The 23,931-nt window shown below is 49.5% G+C and overlaps 10 protein-coding genes across 10 annotated transcripts; 6 read left to right on the forward strand and 4 right to left on the reverse strand.

Annotated features, from left to right (window-relative positions):
- Positions 1-1,936: 1,936 nt before the first annotated feature.
- Positions 1,937-3,453, reverse strand: K444DRAFT_621445 (uncharacterized protein). Its single transcript, XM_024881911.1, has one exon. It carries the CDS (start codon positions 3,284-3,286, stop codon positions 2,192-2,194), a length of 1,095 nt encoding a protein of 364 aa, XP_024729219.1. The 5' UTR covers positions 3,287-3,453; the 3' UTR covers positions 1,937-2,191.
- A 571-nt stretch (positions 3,454-4,024) lies between these two features.
- Positions 4,025-5,144, forward strand: K444DRAFT_543985 (terpenoid cyclases/Protein prenyltransferase; the record flags this gene model as incomplete). Its single annotated transcript, XM_024876014.1, has 4 exons — positions 4,025-4,129; positions 4,180-4,468; positions 4,520-4,971; positions 5,019-5,144. 4 exons carry the CDS (start codon positions 4,025-4,027, stop codon positions 5,142-5,144), a joined length of 972 nt encoding a protein of 323 aa, XP_024729220.1.
- Positions 5,145-6,751: 1,607 nt separating this feature from the next.
- On the forward strand, positions 6,752-8,770 carry K444DRAFT_709451 (uncharacterized protein; the record flags this gene model as incomplete). The annotated part of the gene is made up of 5 exons (XM_024888200.1): positions 6,752-7,039; positions 7,112-7,362; positions 7,413-7,713; positions 7,788-8,128; positions 8,183-8,770. 5 exons carry the CDS (start codon positions 6,752-6,754, stop codon positions 8,625-8,627), a joined length of 1,626 nt encoding a protein of 541 aa, XP_024729221.1. The 3' UTR covers positions 8,628-8,770.
- Positions 8,771-8,889: 119 nt separating this feature from the next.
- On the reverse strand, positions 8,890-12,356 carry K444DRAFT_544346 (DNA mismatch repair protein msh3; the record flags this gene model as incomplete). The annotated part of the gene is made up of 2 exons (XM_024876043.1): positions 8,890-11,516; positions 11,564-12,356. 2 exons carry the CDS (start codon positions 12,354-12,356, stop codon positions 8,890-8,892), a joined length of 3,420 nt encoding a protein of 1,139 aa, XP_024729222.1.
- Positions 12,357-12,475: 119 nt separating this feature from the next.
- K444DRAFT_621452 (uncharacterized protein) lies at positions 12,476-14,107 on the reverse strand. Its single transcript, XM_024881912.1, has one exon. The coding sequence runs from the start codon at positions 14,045-14,047 to the stop codon at positions 12,806-12,808; it is 1,242 nt and encodes a 413-aa protein (XP_024729223.1). The 5' UTR covers positions 14,048-14,107; the 3' UTR covers positions 12,476-12,805.
- Positions 14,108-14,306: 199 nt separating this feature from the next.
- K444DRAFT_545034 (short-chain dehydrogenase-like protein) lies at positions 14,307-16,058 on the forward strand (the record flags this gene model as incomplete). Its single annotated transcript, XM_024876102.1, has 1 exon — positions 14,307-16,058. The coding sequence occupies one exon, from the start codon at positions 14,307-14,309 to the stop codon at positions 16,056-16,058; it is 1,752 nt and encodes a 583-aa protein (XP_024729224.1).
- Positions 16,059-16,064: 6 nt separating this feature from the next.
- Positions 16,065-16,612, forward strand: K444DRAFT_621455 (uncharacterized protein). The gene is made up of 2 exons (XM_024881913.1): positions 16,065-16,089; positions 16,146-16,612. Exon 2 carries the CDS (start codon positions 16,188-16,190, stop codon positions 16,581-16,583), a length of 396 nt encoding a protein of 131 aa, XP_024729225.1. The 5' UTR covers positions 16,065-16,089; positions 16,146-16,187; the 3' UTR covers positions 16,584-16,612.
- An 874-nt stretch (positions 16,613-17,486) lies between these two features.
- Positions 17,487-18,734, forward strand: K444DRAFT_621456 (NAD(P)-binding protein). The gene has a single exon (XM_024881914.1). It carries the CDS (start codon positions 17,614-17,616, stop codon positions 18,364-18,366), a length of 753 nt encoding a protein of 250 aa, XP_024729226.1. The 5' UTR covers positions 17,487-17,613; the 3' UTR covers positions 18,367-18,734.
- A 74-nt stretch (positions 18,735-18,808) lies between these two features.
- On the reverse strand, positions 18,809-19,336 carry K444DRAFT_544836 (uncharacterized protein; the record flags this gene model as incomplete). The annotated part of the gene is made up of 1 exon (XM_024876085.1): positions 18,809-19,336. A coding segment is annotated over one exon (528 nt), but the record flags the coding sequence as incomplete, so codon positions are not given.
- Positions 19,337-20,412: 1,076 nt separating this feature from the next.
- Positions 20,413-22,354, forward strand: K444DRAFT_648127 (cytochrome P450; the record flags this gene model as incomplete). The annotated part of the gene is made up of 7 exons (XM_024885428.1): positions 20,413-20,506; positions 20,546-20,592; positions 20,650-21,330; positions 21,390-21,434; positions 21,487-21,679; positions 21,736-21,784; positions 21,976-22,354. The coding sequence occupies 7 exons, from the start codon at positions 20,413-20,415 to the stop codon at positions 22,352-22,354; spliced, it is 1,488 nt and encodes a 495-aa protein (XP_024729228.1).
- Positions 22,355-23,931: the final 1,577 nt, after the last annotated feature.

The raw sequence follows: 23,931 nt of genomic DNA on the forward strand, positions 1-23,931 counted from the left end.
TCATTCCACATTCTCTTGGTTCAGAAACTTACATCCCCGTCGTGATATTCGATGTCCTGCCAAGCCCTGAGCATCTTTCTCAGCGGCGATAGTATGAAGCCAGTATCTTCAATGCGGTGCGATGTGATGCCCTCACTCCTCCAACTACAGTACCCTTCGGCCGAGACCTCACTCTCAGCTTAGCGGCATAGAGAGCCAACAACAAAATTTTGTTGTATATCGCACTCCAGTGCAATATTTTGAGGTTCGTTATCGTCGCCAAGTTGATTGCAATATCATTCTTATCCCAAGCTCCTCGGCCGAGTGACCCGAGGAGGCTATCTAATCTCTTCAAACAGATAGGAGGTGAATGAGTTAACGCTTCAAAGGTGTGTTTCAATCGAACTCAGTGTCTCAAATAGCAGTGGCTCCTTTGGGAGGTTCAAGTCCTTTTAATCGGGAGAGGTCTCTGTTTCTCGCACAGAAGTATTTCTATCGTAAGATTCAAGTCCATTAGACCCGCATATAAAGACTGAATGCTGACTTTGAAATACCATTACACGTCACCTCGATGAATAGAGGTCTCTCGGAGCAATGAGATTCGGCCTTGACGAGTTTTCGATAGGGAGGAGTATCTGTGGAGGAGTGAGCCTTCTATGCTTCTCCTCCTACTGTCCTAAAACGATTCTTAATCATAAGCTTTTCCCATGAGTTCTGATATCAAGAGTGTGTGTATCTTGGCCTTATAGACCAGTTGCATATCACACTCCTTTCTGCCGACGTCAAACAATAGTCTCTGTATTCAGAAACAGAAACTAACTTCCATCTGACCCGACGCGTACATCTCCTGCTCTAGATAAGAACCAACAACGTGAACCGCGTCAGACGCGATTACGATATGCAACAAAGAGATTTCCCCCTCTTTCTTTGGCATTGAAGATCGCGCTCAGTTATAAGATATTCACCCTTCATCTCGCGATCTGGGCGTTACTTGGACTTCGGACGGAAGCATTCGTGCCCTAGCGTGATTCGGACGTGATTACGATGTGCCACAAAAGTTCCTAGAGATCAAGCGAAGATGAGTATATGATCACGCAATGGTTTTTAACCCGATTAGGGAGAAGCTGGGAAGAAGTGTTTTCCCTTGGCTTCCCTTTAACAGTAACACAGAAGTCAGACCCTTGATGTCTTCTTTTCCGCCACTTTATTTTATATACAAACTCACGTTGTCCCATTTTGGACATATATTTCCAAGCATACTTCAGGTGTCCTCGTTATTCAGCACCCGCTCCCATCGGAGAATATGCCCGCCCCAAAATATCATTGGACTGTGCCTCTCCCCGCCTACAACGGCGTCAATCACGGGTTATGTGGCACAGCAAAGAAGTGCGATATGCAACAAATGTGGATTGAGGTTCGAAACAAGCTTTGTTCTCATGATTATGGAAGATGTTGGTGGCATTGGTGCAGTGTGGTGATAGATAGGTCGGCCGATAGGAAGACTAGTGCTTACCCCCTCAACTTAAGACGAGGGTAATAGGGCCCACAATGGTGGGCAGATGATTACTATACATCGAGGACTAACGACGTGACCTCAAGATGCCCTTAGCACTCGGGTTCACTCACCATGTTTTTAAACCGGAATTATCAATTCTACACTGAGGTCATAAAAGACAGAGATTAAGATTGTAATGCACCTTCGATCCCTGATATTGCCGAGATCATGTGTATCGACCTCCTTCTCTGGAACTGGCCGTAAGTATCCCCTAGAAACATTATTATGGTACGAGTAGCCGTGCGATAAGCAAAAAAAAGCTACAAAAGGTTTCAATGGGTCGGCCTTCGAACTGAAATGATATTCATCTTATTTGACAGCACCATCGATGAATAACAAATAGTTGGCCTCAAGTCGAGATGAATTACGAGCGGCCATCTTCACCTGAAAAGTAAGTGAAAAGGGACCCACTCAGAAGAGAAGTCAAGCCTCCCTATACGAAACTAAGCCCACGAAAGACTGTCTGGCGTGCCCCACATTTGATAGGGATGACTTGGAGGGGTGATGTGCAAATGACAAGATTATTGAAAGTGCTGCTTGCATATGTATCCAATATCACGCTCAAAGGTGTCATCCCCATTCCACCAAAATCTGGCCAACGCCGAGAAACCAGAAGTCCCAACCTAAAATCATTACACATCGAACACATACTCATATTCATCTCCCCATCTTCTTCTCATCATTACTTTCCAACCTCACACATCCACCAAAACCCCACCTAGTCCCCTTCTCCTCCTCTCCACCACCACCGTCCTCATCATCATAAATCGTCCTCTCCCCATCCCCAAAAACCCGCTTAAACACCACATCATAGCTCCCCCACACCCCTCTAAACACCAGCGTCATAACGCCCCCCAACCAGGCAGGGACCCTTCCCTCCTCATCCGCAAACAGCTTACTCAACCCCATAACAGCCATCACAATCGGCATCCAAATCGCCAAAAACAGCGCTTTTCCCACCTTCTGCTTTCTTGTGGTGATTGTGTACGGACGGATAATGTACAGATAAGCCATGTATTCCGCAGGAAGAGAGTGCTCTTCCCCGCCATCGGTGATGAGCTTCAGGTATCGTGCTGAAGGCTGTGCGTAGCTTGGATCCGGCCTGGTGATCCCACCCTTTCCATCCACTCTTCCCCCATTACCTGTACTTTGATACGATGCAGGATCAGAGTCTCGCGGAGAGAGCAAGGTGTGTGCCATAAATGGTGCTCCGCTCGGTGCCGCGTCCACTATTTTGCCCCCCTTGGGTAGAGCGTAACAAGGCACGATAACATCGTGGTAACTTGCTCCTCCTCCTTCTGTTGCGATTATTGTGCGGTAGTCTTCGGGTGTTACTTCGTACACCACGCCGATGAGGCCTTTTGTCCAACGATCTTTGTGATAGTCGGGCGAGCTTATCGAGGCTGGGGGTGGCGGGGGAGTGCGGTATTGTGTATTGGCAAAGCAGGGCTCGATGTATGGGATCCCGGCGAGGTCGAAAGTTAGGGATAGCGATGGGACGTGGACGTTGACGGCGGAGAGGGGCCGGATGCCTCGATTGCCTTTGAAGGTTTCGGCGGAAAGGTTGGAGCCGTAGGCTAGGTAGAGGATGGTCTTCTCGTCGGTGGAGGTGGGGGTGAGGCGGGATGTTGACGTGCATGGGAGCTTGACAGGTCGGTTTGGGCAATTTGAGGGGGAGCTGAGGAGCTTCCAGAGCTTTCGGAGGGAGGGGCAAGCTTGTGCGCTGCGTTGTGTTGGGGTTGGGGTTGTCATGGCTGATGGAGAGATGTGTGGGGTCTTGGAAGAGAGGAGTGGCAATTGAGGCAAAATAAGATCAAAATAGTGAGAATTGAACAATTGGAAAGCAAGAAGTATGAGAAGATAACAAATTCGTCAAATCATGAACACGAGTTGATGCGAAGGAGATATCAACGCAGCTTGCGTAGATGCACCGTCGGGTTGGGATTATAAATTGAGCCGTCGGCCTTTGACAACCTCAAAGTCCGAGATTACCAATCGGATTGCAACGCTGATACATACGGACATTTGGAAATAAAACTGTACCTTTGGACTGAGTTGAAGTCAATATCTTCATTTTTGACAGTTATGAAAGAAAAATTAGGAAATTGAAGCTTTCGTTTATGGAAAGCCAAGGGTGTAAGCATTTAATGTGGTAAGACGAGGCTGATCTTTTCGATTGACTGTGATTGGATGCAGATCGCTTTTCGGCGGCCGACATTAATAAGTTGCTTGCGGCAGCTGGACCAGCAAATTGAATTGGAAATATCAGGAAAAGGAATTTAGTTCTGTTCCGAAAATGGCTTAATTTATGCAGTGTCACACTTGTGTGGATTTCCTGTGTCTTGAAACCTTGTGTAAACCTCGAAATTGGACGAGGCTGGTGAAAATTCCGATTCGTTCGCGAAATTGTGGGACAATCCCGAAGGCAACCTCACCAGACGTCTCCATCTTCCTCCCCAAAACCTTCTCGACTTCCAACAATTTTTAAAAATGTCTCTCGTATCAGGACCTGGCCGTGCTGGAGGAAATGCCCTCCCGGACGAACTCCAACTCGCAATCGAGCCACATGTGAAATATATTCAAAGCCTGGACACCGTTCGTCTCCCCCACCAGTTGTCCTTTCACTGTTAGTTAACATCTCCCAGCGCAAAGACGAGCTCGAATACTGGCTTACCGAACACCTCCGACTCAATGGTCTCTACTGGGGTCTCAACGCTCTCCACCTTCTCAACCGTCCGGATGCCCTTCCGAGAAAAGAAACGATAGATTTTGTGCTTTCGTGTCAGGCGGATAACGGTGGTTTTGGCGCTGCGCCGGGCCATGATGCACATTTGCTGTATACGGCTAGTGCGGTGCAGATACTGGCTATGGTTGATGGTTTTGGAGAGTTAGAGAAAAGGGGCAAGGAGGGAGGGGCGATGGCTGTGGGGAAATGTCTGCCCGTTCCATCCGCACGGGGAGATGTGATGTGCTGATGCGGAACAGATATCACAGACCTACAGAACCGGGAAACAGGAACTTTTGCAGGCGACCAATGGGGAGAAGAAGACACACGATTTATCTGCTGTGCGTTCATCGGGCTTTCGCTGCTAAAGTTGATGAATTTGGTGGATGTGGGGAAAGCAGTTGGCTACATTATCTCGTGCGCGAACTTCGATGGCGGATATGGTGTTGCTCCTGGGGCAGAATCGCATTCAGGGCAGATCTTTGCTTGTTGCGCAGCGTTGACTATTGCGAGGAGACTGGATACCGTGGATAAGGACAAGCTGGGAATGTGGTTGAGTGAGAGGCAAACGGAGGGCGGTGGGTTGAATGGGAGGCCGGAGAAGTTGGAGGACGTCTGTTATAGTTGGTGGGTTGCGAGTAGTTTGTCGATGATTGGGCGGCTGCATTGGATTGATGGGGGGAAGTTGTCGAAGTTTATATTGAATTGCCAGGTTTGTGGGAGAAGGACTGGAGGTGGGGCTTAGCTGACTTAAGATAGGATTCGGAGCGTGGCGGGCTGGCGGATAGGCCGGGCGATATGGTTGATGTATTCCATACGAATTTTGGGCTTGCAGGTCTGGCTTTGCTCGAGTTTGATGGGCTGGAGGAAGTGGATGCCGCATAGTAAAGCTCTTTCACACCTCCCTCCGTTCTTTCTACTGACAATTCTTGTAGCTGCATGCCGAAGAAGATAATCGAGCGAGTGCTAGGGCCAGGGCATTATAATGATTCATGAAGCATGAATAAAGAATAAATTCAAAACTAGATCGAGTCCTTCCTCTGTCAAAAAGCTTTACTTTGTATAGTCCCCCCACCCAAGCCTCCTGCCATCTAATAACCTGGCTCCTAAAACATCGTGGTTCAAGGATACAAGGCAGGAGAAGAAAAAATCACAGGTGCAGCGAGTGCCCAAGTTCTGTAATGACTTTGGCTGCTATACATCTTTTGATACACATGTTCCGGCAGGATTTCCAGGGGCATTGCAACAGCCGATGCTAGAGGAACATTCATATATTTGTCTCTACGGTTGACAATGTCCCAGGCCTTCTTGTACATTGGAAAACTATACGAAGATATCCCCTCCATTTCAGGTTTGCTGCACTCAATGGCCTAAGCAGTCCGGGATAATGACAGCTCCTGGTGCTCTTATGGGCCAAATCAGCGTCAACCATCAATAAAACATTAATTTCACTGCCCAATTTTAACGCACCTTTATCTAAATTATTTTGCACGAATTTCTGTTTCGTCTCATCAGGTTTTGCTACTGCCTTCCGCTCACAACCGCGCCTTCCGAGTTCGTGTCCTGCTCTTCCAGGAAGTGATCCACCAGACGAGAGCTACTTCAACTCTCGACAAAATCCGTCCTTCCTTCCTGCACCTCTTTTCCTTCCTCACAATCAGAAGCCACCTCTGTTGTTGCATCGCCATCGACCTCAGTCGCACCAGGGCGGCCTGAGACGATTGCTCATTCCCCCAATTGCCTCCTTGGACTGTCACTAGCCCACAACCAACGCCCAACAGAAGCCTCCTTGCTTTCGTCGAATCTGCCACATCGATACTTGCAGCCTTAAGACCTATCTATAGGGTGAGTGAAATATTTCAGCAGCCATTCGCGTCGCATGCACACAGACACACTTCACTATAGCCAATGCTGTGTTGTTGCCCTGATGTCAATTGGACGTAACACCAATGGCCGATGGCTGCACCGGCATCACCACAGTTCCGCCAGTGGAAGTTGGGCTCTTTCGCTGCCTTCAATCATCAAATTGGACCTTCGAACATCCTTTGCTGCACCAGCGTCCCCTTTCCTCTTATTTGGCTGAGCCAATCGCTCCTCACTGCCTTCAAGTTGAGGGTTGGGCAGAGTTCAACTCAGTTGCCTCACCTTTGCTTTGCCCTCGCTTGCTCCTAGCTTCGAGGCTGATGGCGGCTTTTCTCCGCCCATCGCCGCCTTATACACCACTCGAGCTATCTCGAGAGCTATACAGACTATGTTTCCTTTCTAGTCGCTTCTTCACCTCCATCCTTCTCCCGTCCTTTTAGGGACACTTCTCCATCCCTCTCCCCTTTTCACATTCCTTTCTGTCACACGGCCATGGATGAATACTACTCTTGGCTCTATCATCCAGAGCCAGATCCCTCACCCTATACAAGTTTGTCGCTCTGCACATCATTGCCATCAACTTTGCCATGCGTGACAGCTAACAGAAGTTTTTGGCAGGCCCCTCCACCATGCCGAAACAAGAACACAACATCGACTTGCAATGTATCCTGTGCAACAAAAACCCCAAGTTCTCCGACGTCTCCCACCTCCTGACCCACGTCTCCTCCAAGTCACACCTGGCCGCTCGTTTCAAGCTCCAGATCCAGGCCCAAAGTGATGTTGATGCTAGAAACAGGCTTGATCACTTCGATTTCTGGTATCAAAGCAGCAACATCGATGTCTTGTTGGCCGATCGCATGGCCGCGAAGGAGCACAAGAAGACAAAGAAAAGCCGGAACTCGAACGCGTCGTCCAATGTCTCTGTAAGAATAATTGACATTGTTTTTCCAGCTCTATTATGTGAGCCAGACCTGACACGTGGAACTTAGATCAAGAAAGAGAATCGCCAACCCTCCAATTTCGAATCCATGAGAGAAACACCCTTTGCCGAGACCCCAGTCCAAGGATTTCGCGCACCAATTCCTCGCATGCACCTTTGGCCAACAGTTGCAAATAACAGTCCTCTCAGTGAATGGGATCGAAGCCCTATGGCGCATGTTTATGAGACACCGACTGCAAGACGTCAAATTCCCAATTTCAGCCGTCAAGAGACACCAGCTCCTGCTGCGCTTGACCCGAAGTACTTCATTCCTGCCATAATATGTTCGTGGGCTAATCTCTTCGTGTCAGACTTACAACTCCATGGAAGCCAGAGCCAGAGGATGGGGAGAAAGGAACAGGTGATAAGTCCGGATCGAAGCTTACTGATAGCGCCAAGCTGAAGGGTGTGATTTATCCAGGAATGGACCTTTTCGACTCGGCCACTCCAGAGATGAAGAGAATGAGAAATCAGAAGAAGGATGGTACCATTCTCGAGCAGATGCTTGCCACTGCCAGGGACACAGAGCCGGCTGAAATTAGCTACCATCCAAATGGCGATTTCAGAGCATCACGAGATATCTTTGGTCCCTTGTCTACCGAAAACAGCCCGGTAGGTATCTCGCCCACTGTTCATCCTATGGAACCAGCAACTGACCGAAGAATCAGGAGATTCCTAGCCCGAAGAAACGCAGGGCTACCCGCAAGACAGCTGCAACCCTGTCCAATGTCAGTGTCAACGCTCCTCGTCTGCGCGCACCACGAGGAAAGAAGGCTGCGGCTGTTCAAAGCTCACAAAAGCAACAACTTCATTCAATGCTTGCCCCACCTCCGGTGTTCTTCAAGCCTGCTCCTACTCCCAATCCGCTTGCTGCAGGTTTTGGTGGTCGTTTCGTTCCGACTGCGGAGGAAGACGAAGAATTCAGGTTGACGGTCGAGGATATGGGAAAGAAACGTGGGTTCAGCATTTTCCAAGACGCCCCGGAAGTTAGCCCTACCCGCACTGAAGCTTCCTTGGAGGACCATCGGTATGTCTGATATATTTTTATCCTCCAAGGCTTCTTGGCTGATTGCTGATCCAGGTTTGACTTGCCAAATGCGACCCATGGCTTGCCAATGTACCCCGATGAACTCCAGAACTCGTCCCGTTTTCCTATTTCCCCGACCCCAGTGCCCAAGCCACTTTCATACCGTCCACATGGCAAAGAAAACGGAAAGCCTGAACTGCCACACCAACAACAAGCTCGGCGAGCCCCGTCTGCGCCATCTGCTCCACCGCACGGCTACACTCCCCAGATGTTTCTCGATCCCTCGTCGATTAATCCTCTCTACAACCACGCGTACGCTCGGTCTTTTGGTGGCTTCTCCCAACATACCTTCACTATGACGAACGTTCCAATGTATGGCACAGGATTTCAGGGAGACTTCAAGCCAGTTGGCTCGATGCTTCAACCTCAGCACCCACAAGGCCAGAGCATGGGTACCAAACAAAACGACTTCGGAAATGGCATGAACTATAACATGTAGACTGCTCACTTCACTGTCCCTCATGGGGGCTCGTTTCGACAGCCACTGCCAGAGCTATTATTTGGCGTTTGGCGCACACTGCACGGCGCCTCAGTATCTGTTATTTGCTTTAGCTTTGCATCGCTATGTTTTCTTTCCTTCTTTGCTCAAAATTACGGGAGTTATCTTACGATCAGCGATGGTTTCCACGAGGTGATGGGAGTATTAACTTGCATCAATATTTGCTACCAACGGTTCCTTTCTTTTCCTCTCTACATTACAGTCATAGCTCGTCGATGCCGACTATGAGCTGCTCAAGCTTCTCATCGGCGCCACTCTTTTCAGATAGCACATCGACCATCATACTTGATAATGCAAAAACCTTCTTCTGCCTCATGCTCTGCTCCATTTCCCGTGACTTGAAAGCGGCCGTCCCGATGACAGACTTCGGAACATGTGCAAGTCGGGCGACATTCAACCCATATGAGCGATGAGCAACTCCTTCGCCCACCTCATAGAGGAAAGTGATCTCTTCGTCACCATCAGTTGCCATCTCCAGATCCTCGTCCTCGATATCCGAAATCCTGCCCGAGTCCGAAGCCCTCGTCGCCGTAAACTTCATGTGCACATTCCGCAACTCCTTCCTCTCCGCAAACCCCCTCGCAACCCCGGCCAGCGCCTGGTAATGCGTGATAAACAAGCAAAGACACTTCGTCTCCCGCACAACCCAATCCAACACACTCCCCGCAATCGCCACCCCATCGTGCGTGCTCGTGCCTCTGCCCAGCTCATCGAGGATCACCAATGACCGTTCTGTCGCCGTCTTCAGTATCGCCGCTGTCTCGGAAAGCTCGACCATGAATGTACTTTGATTTGTGAACAGGCTGTCGAAGGCGCCCATGCGCGTGTGTATTGAGTCCAGGAGCCCCAGGCGTGCAGAGTCGGCGGGCACGAAGGAGCCGATTTGTGCGAGGATGCAGATTAGTGCCGTCTGCCTGACATATGAGGACTTGCCGCCCATGTTGGGGCCTGTAATTAACAGGGCGCGGGTGCTGCCTGGGGCGGTGGAGAGCGTGGTGTTGTTGGGGATGTAGGTTGGGAGCAGGGCTTCGACCATAGGGTGGCGGCCACCGATCACTGAGATTTCGGTTGTGGGGACGAAGGTGGGTTTTGTGTAGCCGGGGAGGAGAGCCACGAGGGAGAGGGAGAGAAGGCAGTCGAGCGTGCTGAGGGAGGCGATTGCGTCGCGGAGGGGTGCATAGTAGGTTGAGAGCGCGGAAAGGTAGGATTTGAATGCGGTGTCGCAGGCGGCGGAGAGAGACTCCTTGTGTTGGTCTCGCTCGCGGAGCATCTTGACGACTTCGGGAGTGTGGAATCTTGAGAGTTTCTTCGTGCCGGAGACTTTCGTCCAGCTGGCTGGGACGTGCTTGAGGTCGGAAGGGAGGACCTCGACGAGGTATTCTATCCCAGCCACGGTGACATATGTCACGGGCTTATTCTTCTTGAGGACTTGGGCAGCCACAGAGCGATGTTCAGAGAGCTCTTGCTCCACGGCTGCGATGCCGAGTTTGCTGTCTGTTATGTCTTCTGTCTCGTGGTCTTCGCGGAAGAAGGCGTATTTGTCATCCGTCCTGGCAGCTTCGGCGTTGATCTGGTCGAGGAAGGAGATCACAGTGTCGCCGATTGTAGGGAGAGTGGCAATTGCTTCATTGATGAGAGGGGAAGCGAAGCCCGCATCTGATGGGGTCTTGACATTTCCATACTCGTTGGCGATTCTTTGCAGTGTTTGAAGAGCTGTCAGGAGTTCTGGCCGTGTGCATTTTCCGTAATAGATTCGTATCAGACTTCTTTCCAAATCAAACTTGATATTCCTGAGGAGAGCTTGAAGCTTGTCCACTTTGAGAGTCTGATGGCCATCTTTCAGTTCTTCTACCGCAGCAACCCGCTCTTCAAGTCGAGTTTGATCGAGAAGTGGTCTGCCGACCCATTTCCGAAGTAATCTCTGCCCGAACCGAGTTTGAGTCTTGTCCAGCGTCCAGAACAAGCTGCCTTTCTCAGTGTGGTCTGTCTGATTCTGGTAAATCTCCAGGCTGGTCAAAGTGTTGCCGTTCAGTAACATGTGCGATCGAGCGCTGAACGACTGGAAGTATGTAGTCAAGTCGAAGACGTGCTCCAGTCCATACTCAGTCATGTGAGTAATCATTGCAGACAAACAAATTGTGGCTTCTTCGGGTAGCTTGAGTACTTTATCGAGAAGTGCCTGTTCCCTTTCGTTTCCAGAGTCCTTCTGAGCCTTCAGCTTGTCAGCGTAGAATTGAGCAACATGAGAGTATGCTTCAGCGGCCATAGTCTTGCCCTTGCCAACTCGTTCAACCCGAATAGTATCCCCAAAGACGTTCAATGTGCTTCCCGATAGATGTTGCACCATCTTGTCGGTGGCTTTCGTTAGATCTCCCACGATCAAGAACTCGCAGGGTGCGATGTGTAGTAATCGGGTTTCGATTTCACTCCTCATAAAGCCATCTTCAAATGTATCGTAGATGATGTCTCCAGTGGCTGGTTGAACTGCCAGAATTCCAACATCCACCTTCTCATCGGTTCCCCATCCTTTAGCTTTTGCCTCCGTGATGCAGAGTAGGTAGCCAGTTGCAGGAGCGCCCCCAGCTGGAGAATCAGTTTGGCCGAGTCCCTCTATATCGTCCACATATGTGCCCTTTGTGTAAACATTGGTAAGTTTTCTTATAAAAGGGGTATTTCGATTATCTCCAGCTTTCTTCAGAGCGGCTGTCTCAATTTGTCGAACTATGCCGACCTTGTGACCAGCGCCAACGAGCCGCTTCGTGTGTACTGGTAACCGATGGACTGGGAAGCTCGCCGACGCAAATTTCTTGAGGTGTGCCTCTGAAGGATCTGTCTAAGGTCAATATTGCCTGGCCCAGAGGAAAGGGGTGACGTACGCTCATCATATCTGAACCTGCCAGGTATACACACAATGCCCAATTCCTTTGCAGCAACTCTCGCATCGTCCCCAAAGAACCTGAATTTGTATCCCACTTCGATGATCAACAATGTATCCATGTGTTTCCTCTTAATATCCAGGACTTGCAGCTCCATGGGAGTCAACTTCCCGGTTTTCGCTCCCTTCCTCGGCGCCTTCTTCGCAGGCCGTGCCTCTTCCTCCTCATCCTCATCATCTTCGTCTCCATCCTCCGCAGGTGTCTCCTCACTGACCCAACGCCGACCAATTGTGGCGCCACCCATCCGTTTCACCCATTTCTTGTGCAGCTCTGCTTTCCTAGCTTTCTCGGCATCATCTTCCTCTTCTTCGTCCGGGATAGGTACACTCGATGGGGCTTGCGCGGATGAACTGTACAGATATTTTTCAGTCCGCGGAGAGATCTTCGATTTCGAAGGTGTAGGGTTGGGTCTTGGTGGCTCTCGCTCGGCGAAGAAACCACTGCTCCCAATCTCGTCGTCACCTCTCACTCTCTTTGCTGGTCTTTCGACAAGGCCAGTATTTCCGCCGCTCAAGTCCTCTGTCAATGCTCTCTTTGGCACACTATTAGTAGCTGGCCGCACAGGTTCCTCGTCGCTTTCGGCATGGTAGAGATTGGTCTCTTTTTGGACGGGTGGCGGTTCTTGTGACGGCTGTGAGCGCTGGGAGGGCGCGGAGCTTGACGCAGGTTTCGGAGTGAAGAAACTTGATATCGACTTTTGAGTTTTGGGCTGCGAGGAAGTTGGCTTCCCCATGTTGACGTGTGGGCTCTATGCCATGGGTCGGTTGATGGATGTGCTGTGGAGACGCGACGTGACGCGTTAAATCGAATTCAGGTGCTCTTATTAGGTAATCGTTCAGGGGCTAGGGTGCTGTGATTTAGCGAGTCCGCCCCCTGAAGAAAGGGGTAATGGCCAATGGCAAACAGTCATGCAATCAAAGATGCAATTCTTTCTTGCTGCTATTTATACTCAATCTCAGAAGAGGCGCAGAAATGAAGCAAGCACGAGGGGCTCACTGTCCTACCATACTTCTTCTTTCCATGCTCTCGACGCCTTTTCCTGCTCTCCAGATGAACTTCATCAGCCCTCTCCCTTACAATCTCTCAGTTGTTGGAAAGTCCTCCCCTCAATCAACACCCCCACCGTTGCCTCTATACAGCATCCTCCACATGCCTCAACAGAAATCTGCATTGCACCTCGCCTTAACCACTTGAGCCGAACTCCTTCTGCATCCAGCTAACAGCTTTCAAAAATGCCTCTAGCCACTTGTACTCCCGATCATCGTGGGGTTTACATTTCCGCACGGGACATCTGTGAAACTCCGCAGGTAAGTTCGCCGGATGTGGCTTGAGGCCAATGAAGAATCGTGGATTCTGTACATAGTTGTCAAAGTCAGGCTCCATAGTAGCTGGCCAATGAATACGTGGAACTATTAACAGTGTGGACCCGGTGTAAACGTAGAATAGACCATTCATCGCGATTCGGATATTGTCAGCAGTATCGGGCGGGTATCGATACTTTTCTCCTTCCATTCGCCCTGTGGCACCCTCTGGCATTTGGTTTGTGTCCATGACCTCAGTTAGACTCAGAGTAATACTCTGTAAGCTAGCTGCAATGTGGTCCATAACGTCCACGGGAGGATGCTTCTTCACTGTTTCTAAAAATAGCCACAGGTATCGATCGTAAGGTACCAATTCGATGAGGTCTACCCCAGGAACACAAGGCAGCCACCCTGCCCGAAGCCTATTTTGGGGATGTGCCAATTGGCGGTCTCTCAAACATCGCTTTGCATTGCCTCGGAATCTGTCAGCAATATGGGCAGTGTTGGGCCTCAGGCCATCCTGGGAAGGATCGAGCGTTTTCTTCAACATTGCGGGGTAGGCTTCCAACAAGTCGGCGGCCTTGTTCCACTGATTCGCTTTGGCGATATTAATCTTTTCCTTCGCATCAGTGATCCAAAACCAGCGGTTCAGAAGGTTGTGGAAAGAACTGTCCAGCGGAGCAGGGAAGTCCGTGGAGGAACGGATCAGGTCTATGTCAGGCAGCTCCAATCGTAGGTGGCCTCTGATATCAGAGATCATCTCATCAATCAAGGGCTCTATTATGTCGTAATTTGAAGAACCTTCATATCCACTCACTGAGTAGTTCAATGCGATGAGATAATTATCTTTCAAATTCTGGCCGCAGAAGATGCGTATGTCGCGAAAGAGGAGGAAGTAATCGATCACGCTTGCAATATCGGATGGCGATTTGAACACCAATCCAAGGTATCTGTGCGTAAGCACACATTTCTCGGCATATGGCGTCTTGTGAGCCAAAAGATTGAGTACTTTGAAGAGTGGCAGGCAGTCGAGGATCTGGTGGACGATTTCCAGAGGCAGCCTTTGCAGCTTGATCACAAAGGCGGGTGTCGGTCCTTGCAAGGCCCTTAACTTGGCTTCCATGATGAACGTGAAAGGCAAACGAATGCATACGATATGGGAGGTTGTTCGTGATAGATTTTGAGGTTGATGTCTTTCTATTTTAGTGCTTGACTCATAAGGTTAGTCAGGAGATGAAGGATGGGGTGTTGTCGGAAGCGGAGAAACTTTCCTCCGGCCACCTTAAATCATGGACACTTCATCTGAATCCTACAAACAACCTTTTAGAACGTGCAAACGTTCTGTCCAACCCATTTGAGACCTTATGCTGCCATTTACAGGCATGTTGGATTCAGAATCCTCTTGCCGCGAATTCCTCCGAACTCAGGATGGAGATACAATCGCCAAGCAAATCCAACGTGACCAAGAGCTTTGTACGGCCCAAAAGCTCCCTAGCATCTTGGCTTTATACCTCCCACCCGCTGGATCCAAGTTAGGAGATGAGCTTGCCATGCGGTTGAATCCTGACATAGCCAGGTACGGTCGATCCATCAGCAGAGTTCAGTACACAGGCACAGTGCAGAGCATCAAAGCATATCTGGACCATATGAGTCACCAATCGAAGGGGAGACTGCCGACTGTCTCAATCGGGCAAAGAATGCCCTCACGAGAGGATTTTGAGACAGCTTTGGATGTTCTAGACTTTTGTATCAAGAGTCAAGAGTTTGATGGAGTCAACCTTCGAACCTCATCCGGGGATCTTGTGCGGGTTCTGAACAACTATCTGCATTCCAAAAAATTAGAGAACGAAATTCATAGCACAAATTCAACCAGCCAATTAATGCAAAGGCCAACAGAAGAGAAGAAGTGTTATACCTGTCAATACCTTCTCGTCTCTCGTCACCCACAGTATCACTCGCTCTGTAAACAATGCGGGGATTTCAACCTTGCATCCTCTGGCTTGTCACTACCCGAAAGCTTCCATCTTCATGGAAGGACTGCTTTGGTAACAGGTGCGAGGGTACATCTGGGATATCACACAGCACTCCGACTACTTAGATGTGGTGCAAAAGTCATCGTCACCTCTCGATATCCGTGTGACGCAGCCACTCGATATCTGTCTGAACAGGACTCTGAATCATGGCATGAACGGTTGAGAATCGTCGGAGCTGACTTCAGGGCAGCAAGTGACGTCTTTTATCTAGTGGATGTTATCAGGAAGCAATTGGGAGAATGGCATCAAAAGGGAAAAGGGAAACTGGATATATTGATCAACAATGCGGCGCAGACTTGGACGGACTCTTTGGAAACGGAACGGAAGGCTGTCCAAAGAGAGGAACACTTGACATTGGAAGGGGCCAATGACAGGCTGTTGCTCATAGATTCAAGTTATCAGCCACGGGTTCGGGGTGAAATTCCAAACTCGCGGATGCTTGAATTCGGGTTCAAAGGGGATACATCCTTGAGATCTGCGTTGGCCACCTCAACGGATGCTTGTACGACACTAGCTCAACAATCAGAAGAGGTCACTCTTTCTACCAAACCCGCGGATTCGAAAACCTCATGGATGCAGTCTATCTACGAGATTCCCTACGAAGACGTAATCACCGCCCACTCTGTCAACACCTTCGTCCCTTTCATCCTCGTTCGCGAATTGCTTCCCCTTATGGGCTCTCCTCGCTCACAAGTAGACTCTCAACCCAAAATCCAAACTTCGAAGCCCGAGGCATACATCATCAATGTCTCAGCCCGTGAGGGTGCGTTTGAACCTCGTCCAGATCATTGGAACAAGAACGGTCGTCATGTGCACACCAATCTCGCCAAGGCAGCGCTCAACATGCTCACCGAGACGGAGGCTCAGCCTGCTTGGAGGCACAGGAAAGTTGCGATGAATTCTGTGGATCCCGGTTATTTGAGCGCAGCCCCTGAGATCTTGGAGTCGTGGAAGAGGCAAGGAAGGGAGGAGGGGTGTCCAATCGGATGGGAAGATGGAGCTGGGCGAGTGTTGTGGCCTATTGTGATGGGCGAGAAGGAGAACATAGTGCGGGGCAGATTCTTGAAGCATTTTGAGATTGACCTTGTGGTTGGAAGGTGACGTGGAAGGCCCCAGGCTCTTCATCGCTCTCGTACTTAGACTAATCGGAAGGCACCGTGGTTGACGCGGGCTAATCAATTATGACAGGTACCAGTAAGGATGAAATAGTAGTACCATGCATTATGCCGAATGGCAAAAAGATCTTCTTGGTTAATACTCCGGGATTCGATAATACCTACCGGTCCGATACGGACATCCTTCGAGAGATCGCAGACTGGCTCGCTCAAGCCCATCAGTTCCGGGTCAGGTTTACTGGCATTATCTACCTGCACCGAATTATCGACGTTCGCATTGGGCATAAAGAACTTGCGCATGTCCCACAAGCTCTGTGGTGAGCAGGGCCTTGGGAGCGTAGTTCTTGCGACTACAATGTGGAGTCTCTGCCTGGCTGCCGATGCAAGTAGACGAGAGGATCAGCTCGTCTACCAGAACGACCTCTGGATATTCCTCGTCGGCTGCGGCCCGCGTGTTCCGGCAAGGCGATGGTGCAGTCTCCGGGCAGAAGATCATAGACCATCTCATTAACAGAGCGCAGCCTGTAACGCTAGACATCCAACGCAAAATGGTCGATTAAGTCTTGAAGTTGGCTGATACGGGCGCTGGCTGTGAGGTCCAAGAGGAGCTCGAGAGGCTCAAGGAGAAACACGACAAAGAGATGCGCGAGATTCGACAGGAGATGAAGAAGCCATCGGAGAGAAAGACGAAGAGAGACAAGAGGAACTCCGCGAAAACAGAATCAAGGTTAATCGCCAGATGAGAAAAGTCGCGGAGCAGACCAGGCAGTTAGAGTCGACCGCTCGCCTTTTCCTCAAGGCCAATCTGTAATAAGTATTACTGATATAATCTACGCCAAATCTGAACCTCTCCAAAGTCCACTTCCGTCTTTGGACCGAAGCAGTCGCTGCTCTAACCTGAGCCGAGCCTTAACTCGTAACGAACCCAACACCACAGGCATGCGGGATTAGTCAGCTTACCCGTGCGAAACGGGCCCTAGCTCGCGCAAAACCTTATTTCAGCCCAACAAATGTCATCTAGAAAAGATACTAATCAAAGATAATAATAACTTATAGCTGCGACGGTTGCAGTACTTGTGATAAAAAAACCGTAACGCGTGACCAAAATATTAGTAGAATATATTTCTCTGCAGCCCCCACCAGGGTTAGGATTAGTACTAATGCCTGTACTTGTTTGCCGACTGCCTCGAGGAATGTTCCCGAGTATACCGGGAACTGTGAGACATGCAACTTGGTGGTACAATAGATGGCCTCTCTGATTGATGATCTACGATATGCATCTAACAAGATATAGCCTTCTCCGGAGCTGAAGAGCATATTTTGCGCATGCAGCGGCATTTACTACGACATAAACCCGATAAATCCGATACATGAAAGGAAACCCCTCTGCCTTTACTTAATGGCAACACCAAAACTTACTCGTGTGTCGCCATCCTTGTCTTGGGGAAAGAACATATATCCGACCAAAATCTTGGAATAGCTACCTACGAAATTGGAAATTCTTCTAGCTTTTGCTGCTGCTCCCCCGTCTGTACTTCAAAATGGCATCTTCAACTTCTAAGGCTCTCGTCCTCATCACTGGAGCTAACCAGGGGCTCGGTTTTGCTGTGGCGCAGCAGTTAGTCAGCTCGGGCAAGTATCATGTTCTTGTCAGCGCACGAAACCCGTCCAATGCACAAGCGGCCGTTCAACAACTTCAGACCGAGGCGGTGGACAAGGCGGCGGTAACACCCATTACCCTCGATGTGACGGATGATGCGTCGGTCGAAGCGGCGGCCAAGAGCGTGAAGGACCAGTTCGGGCATCTCGACATTCTGATCAACAACGCCGGACTCGGTATGGTGCCTGACAAGCCGGTTCGCGAGCAATATCGTCAGATTTTCGAGGTCAACGTTTTTGGTGTTGCGGCCGTCACCGAAGCCTTCCTGCCGATTCTCAAGGCGTCTTTCTTTTCCGACAAGCGCGTGATCAACGTCACGTCCGGCTTGGGTCTGATCACCATGGCGGGGAAGAAGGACTACGCTTTCAATGCCAACGCGTGGTACGCGCCCGATTACCGCAGTAGCAAAGCGGCTCTCAATATGATCACGGCCGCGCAATCCGTCAAGTTTGCCAGTGACAAGATTGCCGTCATTGCTGTCGCGCCGGGTATGTGCCGCACCCGATTCACCGGGGGTCAGGGTCGGAAGGACGCCAGCGATGGAGCAAAGGTCATTGTGCGCGCGGCTACGGAGGGAGATCCCGAGAAACTGACGGGCACTTACTACGCGGAAGAGCCAAGCGAGGGCTGGTGAAGATTGTACTTCGTACTCCCTTTTTTTCCCTTCAAATATCTCTCTCTGTCACTGCTTAGTACAGGGTAATTCGTTGGCTCGCAGTGGTAAAAAGGAACGTTAGCAATTGCCAGAGATTCATTATCTAGTTCAACCGCTGCCACAGACCGTATTTATGTGTAATTTCCACTATAATTTCATATCCAAACTCACATGCGATGCTACTCCCTTTTTCTTTCTTCAAAAGTCTGTCTCCGTAAATACAGCAAATTACTGAGTATAGGGTAATTCGTTGGGTGGCCTCAGATGGAGTAGCCCTAGTTTACGCTTTAATATGGAAAGACTTTTGAAAAAAAGGAGGTAAATATGAAATGTACCCTGAATGGAAGGCTACTAGTAAACAAAAATTTCAAAAAGTCTAAGTCTCATTCATCTCTCTAATAATTAACTAAGGTGAAAAGCCCTAAGCAAACGACTCAAAATGCGCTTTCTCGGAGCCACTCCCGCTTGACAAATAGTCAACAGTCCATGCCCACAAGTCTTCCTGCTTGCTCTCGTCGTAGCTATCCTTACTCGACTTGATTTCTCTCAAGCCTTCAAAGTACCTCTCACTAACACCCTCGACGTCTTTCCCCACGGCCAATCGAGCAAGCGCTTGGCCCGATTCCTCCGCCGTGTGGACATTTGGGATGACCACTCTCAGCAGCGGCATGATGTGGGGAAGAACGTAGAACCACAGGATCCGCTCGTACCAGACGGCCACACGAGCGAGGCCCGTCCCAGGCATCAGACCCGGATCAAAGGCGTTGACCGTGATGGCACGTTCTGGCACGCGCCGCACGAGTCGGCTGTTCAACGCGTACGTCCACAAGACATTAGCTAGCTTGGTGGTCGAGTAACGCTGCCGACCTGGTATGCTGACGGCAGAAGCAGGAGGGTGAGCCAGTTCCTCGGCGGAGTGGTATACTGCATCAGGGAGACCCGTGTTCTTTGGCGATATCGCGAGCCGCAAAAAAACCAAGTCCAGCTGTCCCACCTGTGATGATGACTGAGCGACTGTGAGGCATGGCTCCGAATAATATTTTTATAGATCGTGCCTGGATGTATGGAGCCTGCGAGATGTTGGTGCCGACAGTGAATGGTTTACTGATTCGACAACCTCCACCGTCAGGAATCAAGTCTGGAAGGGAGGTTCACACTTCGGTCGTATAAGGTAATGAGATTCTGCAATGCATTTAGTGCAAATTGAAAGTTCTCATTTCTCTCCATGGCTACTCCATTTTTTCAAAAGTCTATCCCCGCTAAAGCGTAAATTAGGGTTACTCTACGTGGGAAATGCTAACGAATTAACCTACACTAAACATTAATAGGGAAAGACCTTTGAAAAAGGTGAGTAACTAAAGAGCTCTTTAGCGGGAATGTCTTTGATGACTAGCAATGGCCATAATTCGAAGTACATTAACTGCTATGAACCTTATTTCCGACTGCTACCGTATTTTCGGTCACAGCTAAGTAAGATTACGGTCAGGGTATCAGAGCCATGAGGCTCGGGAAACCCGGGGAGTCGGGGATGCAAAGCCCATGGTCCCCGGCATGACCGATTATGCAGGTTGCCCGACCAATAGGTCCAATACAATATTCGCCGCCAAGTAGTCGTTTTAGGAAAGACACTCCACAGACAACAATCCAGTAGCCTTACGCGCCGGACTTGCAATATATTCATTCAGAATGATGTAGGTCGGGCTGGAGGTCAGTTACCTGTAAGCTACTAGGCTGTAGCTTATGCATAAGAGATACTCGCCCTTTCACAAAGCACGTCCTCGTCCGAGCGTATTCCAGGGACTGCACCACTGCACCGCGTGGGGGAGCTAACGAGGTACTGTAACCTGTATTTCGCACAGACAGCGGACACACTTTGTAAAGAGATGAGTAATAGTGTGCTAGGATCACGTGCGGCATGGGATCAGCCATTCTACTTTATAAGTCGCTGGTGCCCCAATGTTGCGCTTCGGTGCTTCGGACGTTATTTTTAAGACGTGCGACCAGTGATCTCAAGCCGGCTTCATCATGGCAGGCCTAATGCTACACACTGTCCAGTCCTGGGCTTGGACTGTGGCACCTGCTATACTGGTCGTGTATCTCATCCTCAGAATGGCATTTGGTGAGACGACGCCAAAACTGCATTTTCCTGTCGTCTAAGTCCCCAGCGGCGACACCAGAGAGGCGATTGTTGAAGGTTACAGAAAGGTACGTAGATTAAAATGTTTATGGATTGGGAGATGTAGAAATAACGGTTCACTGCAGTATCCGGGCTCACCTTTCCTGCTCGCAATCAACCCCCCTCGAGTCGTCCTACCCATGTCTATGTTTAAGGAGGTAATCGAGCTTCCAGAGGAGGACATGAGCTTCAGAGAGCTTGTCCATTTCATGTTTGACGGCAAGCATACTCACCTCGGCGAGAACGTCGACGAGCTCGTCTCTGCCATCCGCATAGATCTGACCAAGAGCATCGGAGGTCTCATGCCCATTCTCCAGGAAGAAGCTAGAATCGCCTTTGCTACCGTTATGAAAGACGTCAAGGAGAGCTGGACAGCGGTTCCCGCGCAGCCCTACGCTCTCCAGATTGTCAGTCGACTCTCAGGCAGGATTTTTGTTGGCCCAGAGCTGTGCCGGCAGCCAGAATACCTCCGGACATCCACAATGTTCACGGCTGATGCGGCTATGGTGCGCAACGACTTGCAACAGTATAACCGAATTTTGCGGCCTTGGGTCGCTCCTTTTCTGTCCTCGCTGAAGAGAGTCCAGATTCATCTCCAGGATGCCAAGAGCTGGATGGACCCTGTCATCAGGGACATATTGTCAGTCACCAGCGAGAAACCAAAGATAGTGGCTGCAGGTAGCCGCGGCGCATGGATATCGTGGCTCTTGAAATATCTGCCGGACCATGAGAAGAGGTCCACGAAATTAGGCCTCATGCAAATGCAGGTAAGTTCTGCCTTGAACTTCCCAAGATATGAGTAGACTTGCTAATCCAACCTGGGCAGGTTTCGTTTGCATCGCTTCATACGACCACCAGTGCAACGACAAACGTAAGGAGGCTTACGAACATTTCCGATAAGCCGTGGCTGACTTGTGTCACAGGCTTTGCTAGACCTAGCGACCTATCCTGAGTACGTAGACGGGTTGCGAGAAGAGATTGAGGCAGCAATTGCGAATGATGGAGAGTCGATAGATGAAAATGGTCAGCTTTATTTGACAATGGCGGCAGTTTCAAAGATGAAGAAGCTCGACAGCTTTCTAAAGGAGAGCCAACGACTTACTCCCTTGGCTTTTGGTACGTTGAGATTCTAAGTTTTGCCCTCCTCACTCCAGCTAAAATTCCTTTTGCAGACGGTCTCTCTCGAAGACTACACAAGAATATCACCTTCTCGAATGGCCTGTGACTCCCCAAGGGAGTGCTACTGACTTTCCCCATGTATGCCGCCCAGTATGTAGCGCTCCATTTTTCCTTCCCTTCCCGTGCCCACCATTGCACTTTTTTTTAATAAAAAAAAATGGCATCAGACAGGTTGTCACGTCGATGCTTGATAAAAGCGATCTTAATTCCCTATTCTAACAGAAGCCAAACAGTCAATCAGAAAAGAACCCAATCGGCGGCACGCAGGCCATGGCCGAAACAGGTAGTACTCCCCTCAACGTCTTCGACGGCTATCGATTTTCTCGTATGCGTGAAATGCCCGGAAACGAGGCAAAGTACCAGGCTACATCCACTGGCCCAGGACAATTCACCTTTGGTCACGGTTCGAACGCATGTCCTGGCCGATTCTCCGCCCTGTATATCATGAAGATTGTCATGATCTTTGTTCTGCGTAATTACGATATTCAGCTTCCCCCGGAGATCCAGGCAGCAGGGCGACCCAAGGGCAGAACCGCTGGGGTTTCCAATTTAGTGGACAGCACAGTGAAGATTGAGCTTCGTCAAAGGGCTCCATCGAAGTCAAGACAGTAGCGAGGTGTAGGAATCCAATCTAGGATACCCAGGCTGTGACAAATGGCTGTAGAGAGAAGGTTGCCTGAGAGCACTTGCTAGGAAGGGCCAGAAGTATAGTCGCCTAATACGTTCCGGGCAACTGGGTATGCTTAGCAAGAAGAAGTGAACAGCTAGTGCGCCTCCTTGTACGAATAAACAAGTCAAAAAGCGTGGCCGTGAACGGTTGTATTATTCCTCTGCCTCTCTCGGATGCGCACCGGAGAAGGAGGTAGGCTCGGTAGGTAGTGTCAGTTTACGGTACTGTATTCGCTTGCTTAGGTACGAAAGGGAGTTTCAAGAAATCAGCGTCACCCCCCCTGTAAGGCGGTGAGCTTAGTGCCACGCTGTTCTAGCACCTTCTCTCCCACCTTCTCTCTCACCACCATCAGTTTAGCTCTCTCTCTCTCTCCATCCACCTCTTATTCTCTGCAATTATGACCTGTACACTAAAAGAATCACTGCCAGAAGAGAGCACGAGACCCCTCGGCGGTCCCGCTTTCGCGCGTATCTTGAGGAGGGGCATATACAAAAGCAAGCTGCCCAGCTAACTCAAGTCCCTCGTACAACTGCAAGAGAATGGGTATCTACAGGAGATCGACGAACTGGCAAAGAGCGAGCTGGAAGACCTTCTATTATCTCTAATGCGAAAGTAGAAGAGATAATTAAATAGATGACAGGCCACTTTGACCGGCGAGCAATGCCCCTCCAGGAGATCGCGCGAGAGCACGGTATCAAAGCCTCTAATAATACAATTTTAGCTGCCTTCGCTCGTCACGGATATCACCACTACGTCCCCGATTACAAGCCTTTTCTTTCAGAAGCTATAAAATGAAAGCAATGGACCTTCTCAATTGAGAATTGGGATCGGGGGAAGGAGTACTGGTATAAGGGTATTTACTATAATAAGACAATAATCCAATCGAATTTATGATAACGACTCAAAATCCTTCGCAAAAGGGGAGAACAACAGCGACTCGATTGCATCCAATTTAAGTTTACAAGCGGTCGGCCATCTATATATTGCATAGCCGCAATTGGATATAATTTCAAAAACAAGCTTGTAATTTTATTAATGGAAGGAGAAGACCGGCTTTCGGGCAGGCAATTTACGCCTGCGGCCCCACGGAGGCATTCTCGGTAGCTCGAGGTTGGGTACTATAGTCAAATTTAGCGACTCGGCTATTCTGTCACCGTAGAAGGAGCGAAATTGGAAGTAGTCTTAGTGATGCGTGGTTGCCTTATTAGGCCTCAGAGTCTATATAGCTAGTTCTTCTCACAGGACTCAATCCACACCCTTATATCCCCTCCTGATTCTATTAATTTTCTGGTGCCGAAACCCAGAAATTATTAAAATCTCGATTCTGACTCGAGATTTCTATTAAGAGGATTATTCCCTATCTTTTCCTATAGCTCAAGCTTCCTAGATCACTATATTAAGGTATTTCACGGTTTATAAAGGCTTATTAGTAAATTGCGACCGAGGCCTTTTCCTGTAACGGAACTATTTCTATTAAAATATTACCTTTATACTATCGGATTTCCTTTTCTACTATTAG

This window comes from Hyaloscypha bicolor, assembly GCF_002865645.1.
Source record: "Hyaloscypha bicolor E unplaced genomic scaffold K444scaffold_182, whole genome shotgun sequence".
Classification (NCBI taxonomy): domain Eukaryota; kingdom Fungi; phylum Ascomycota; class Leotiomycetes; order Helotiales; family Hyaloscyphaceae; genus Hyaloscypha; species Hyaloscypha bicolor.

Bases quoted from the DNA above. Each gene is read 5' to 3' on its own strand.
- K444DRAFT_621455 (XM_024881913.1), top strand. From the start codon at position 16,188: ATGGCAAAAAGATCTTCTTGGTTAATACTCCGGGATTCGATAATACCT.
- K444DRAFT_621456 (XM_024881914.1), top strand. From the start codon at position 17,614: ATGGCATCTTCAACTTCTAAGGCTCTCGTCCTCATCACTGGAGCTAAC.
- K444DRAFT_621452 (XM_024881912.1), bottom strand. From the start codon at position 14,047: ATGGAAGCCAAGTTAAGGGCCTTGCAAGGACCGACACCCGCCTTTGTG.
- K444DRAFT_621445 (XM_024881911.1), bottom strand. From the start codon at position 3,286: ATGACAACCCCAACCCCAACACAACGCAGCGCACAAGCTTGCCCCTCC.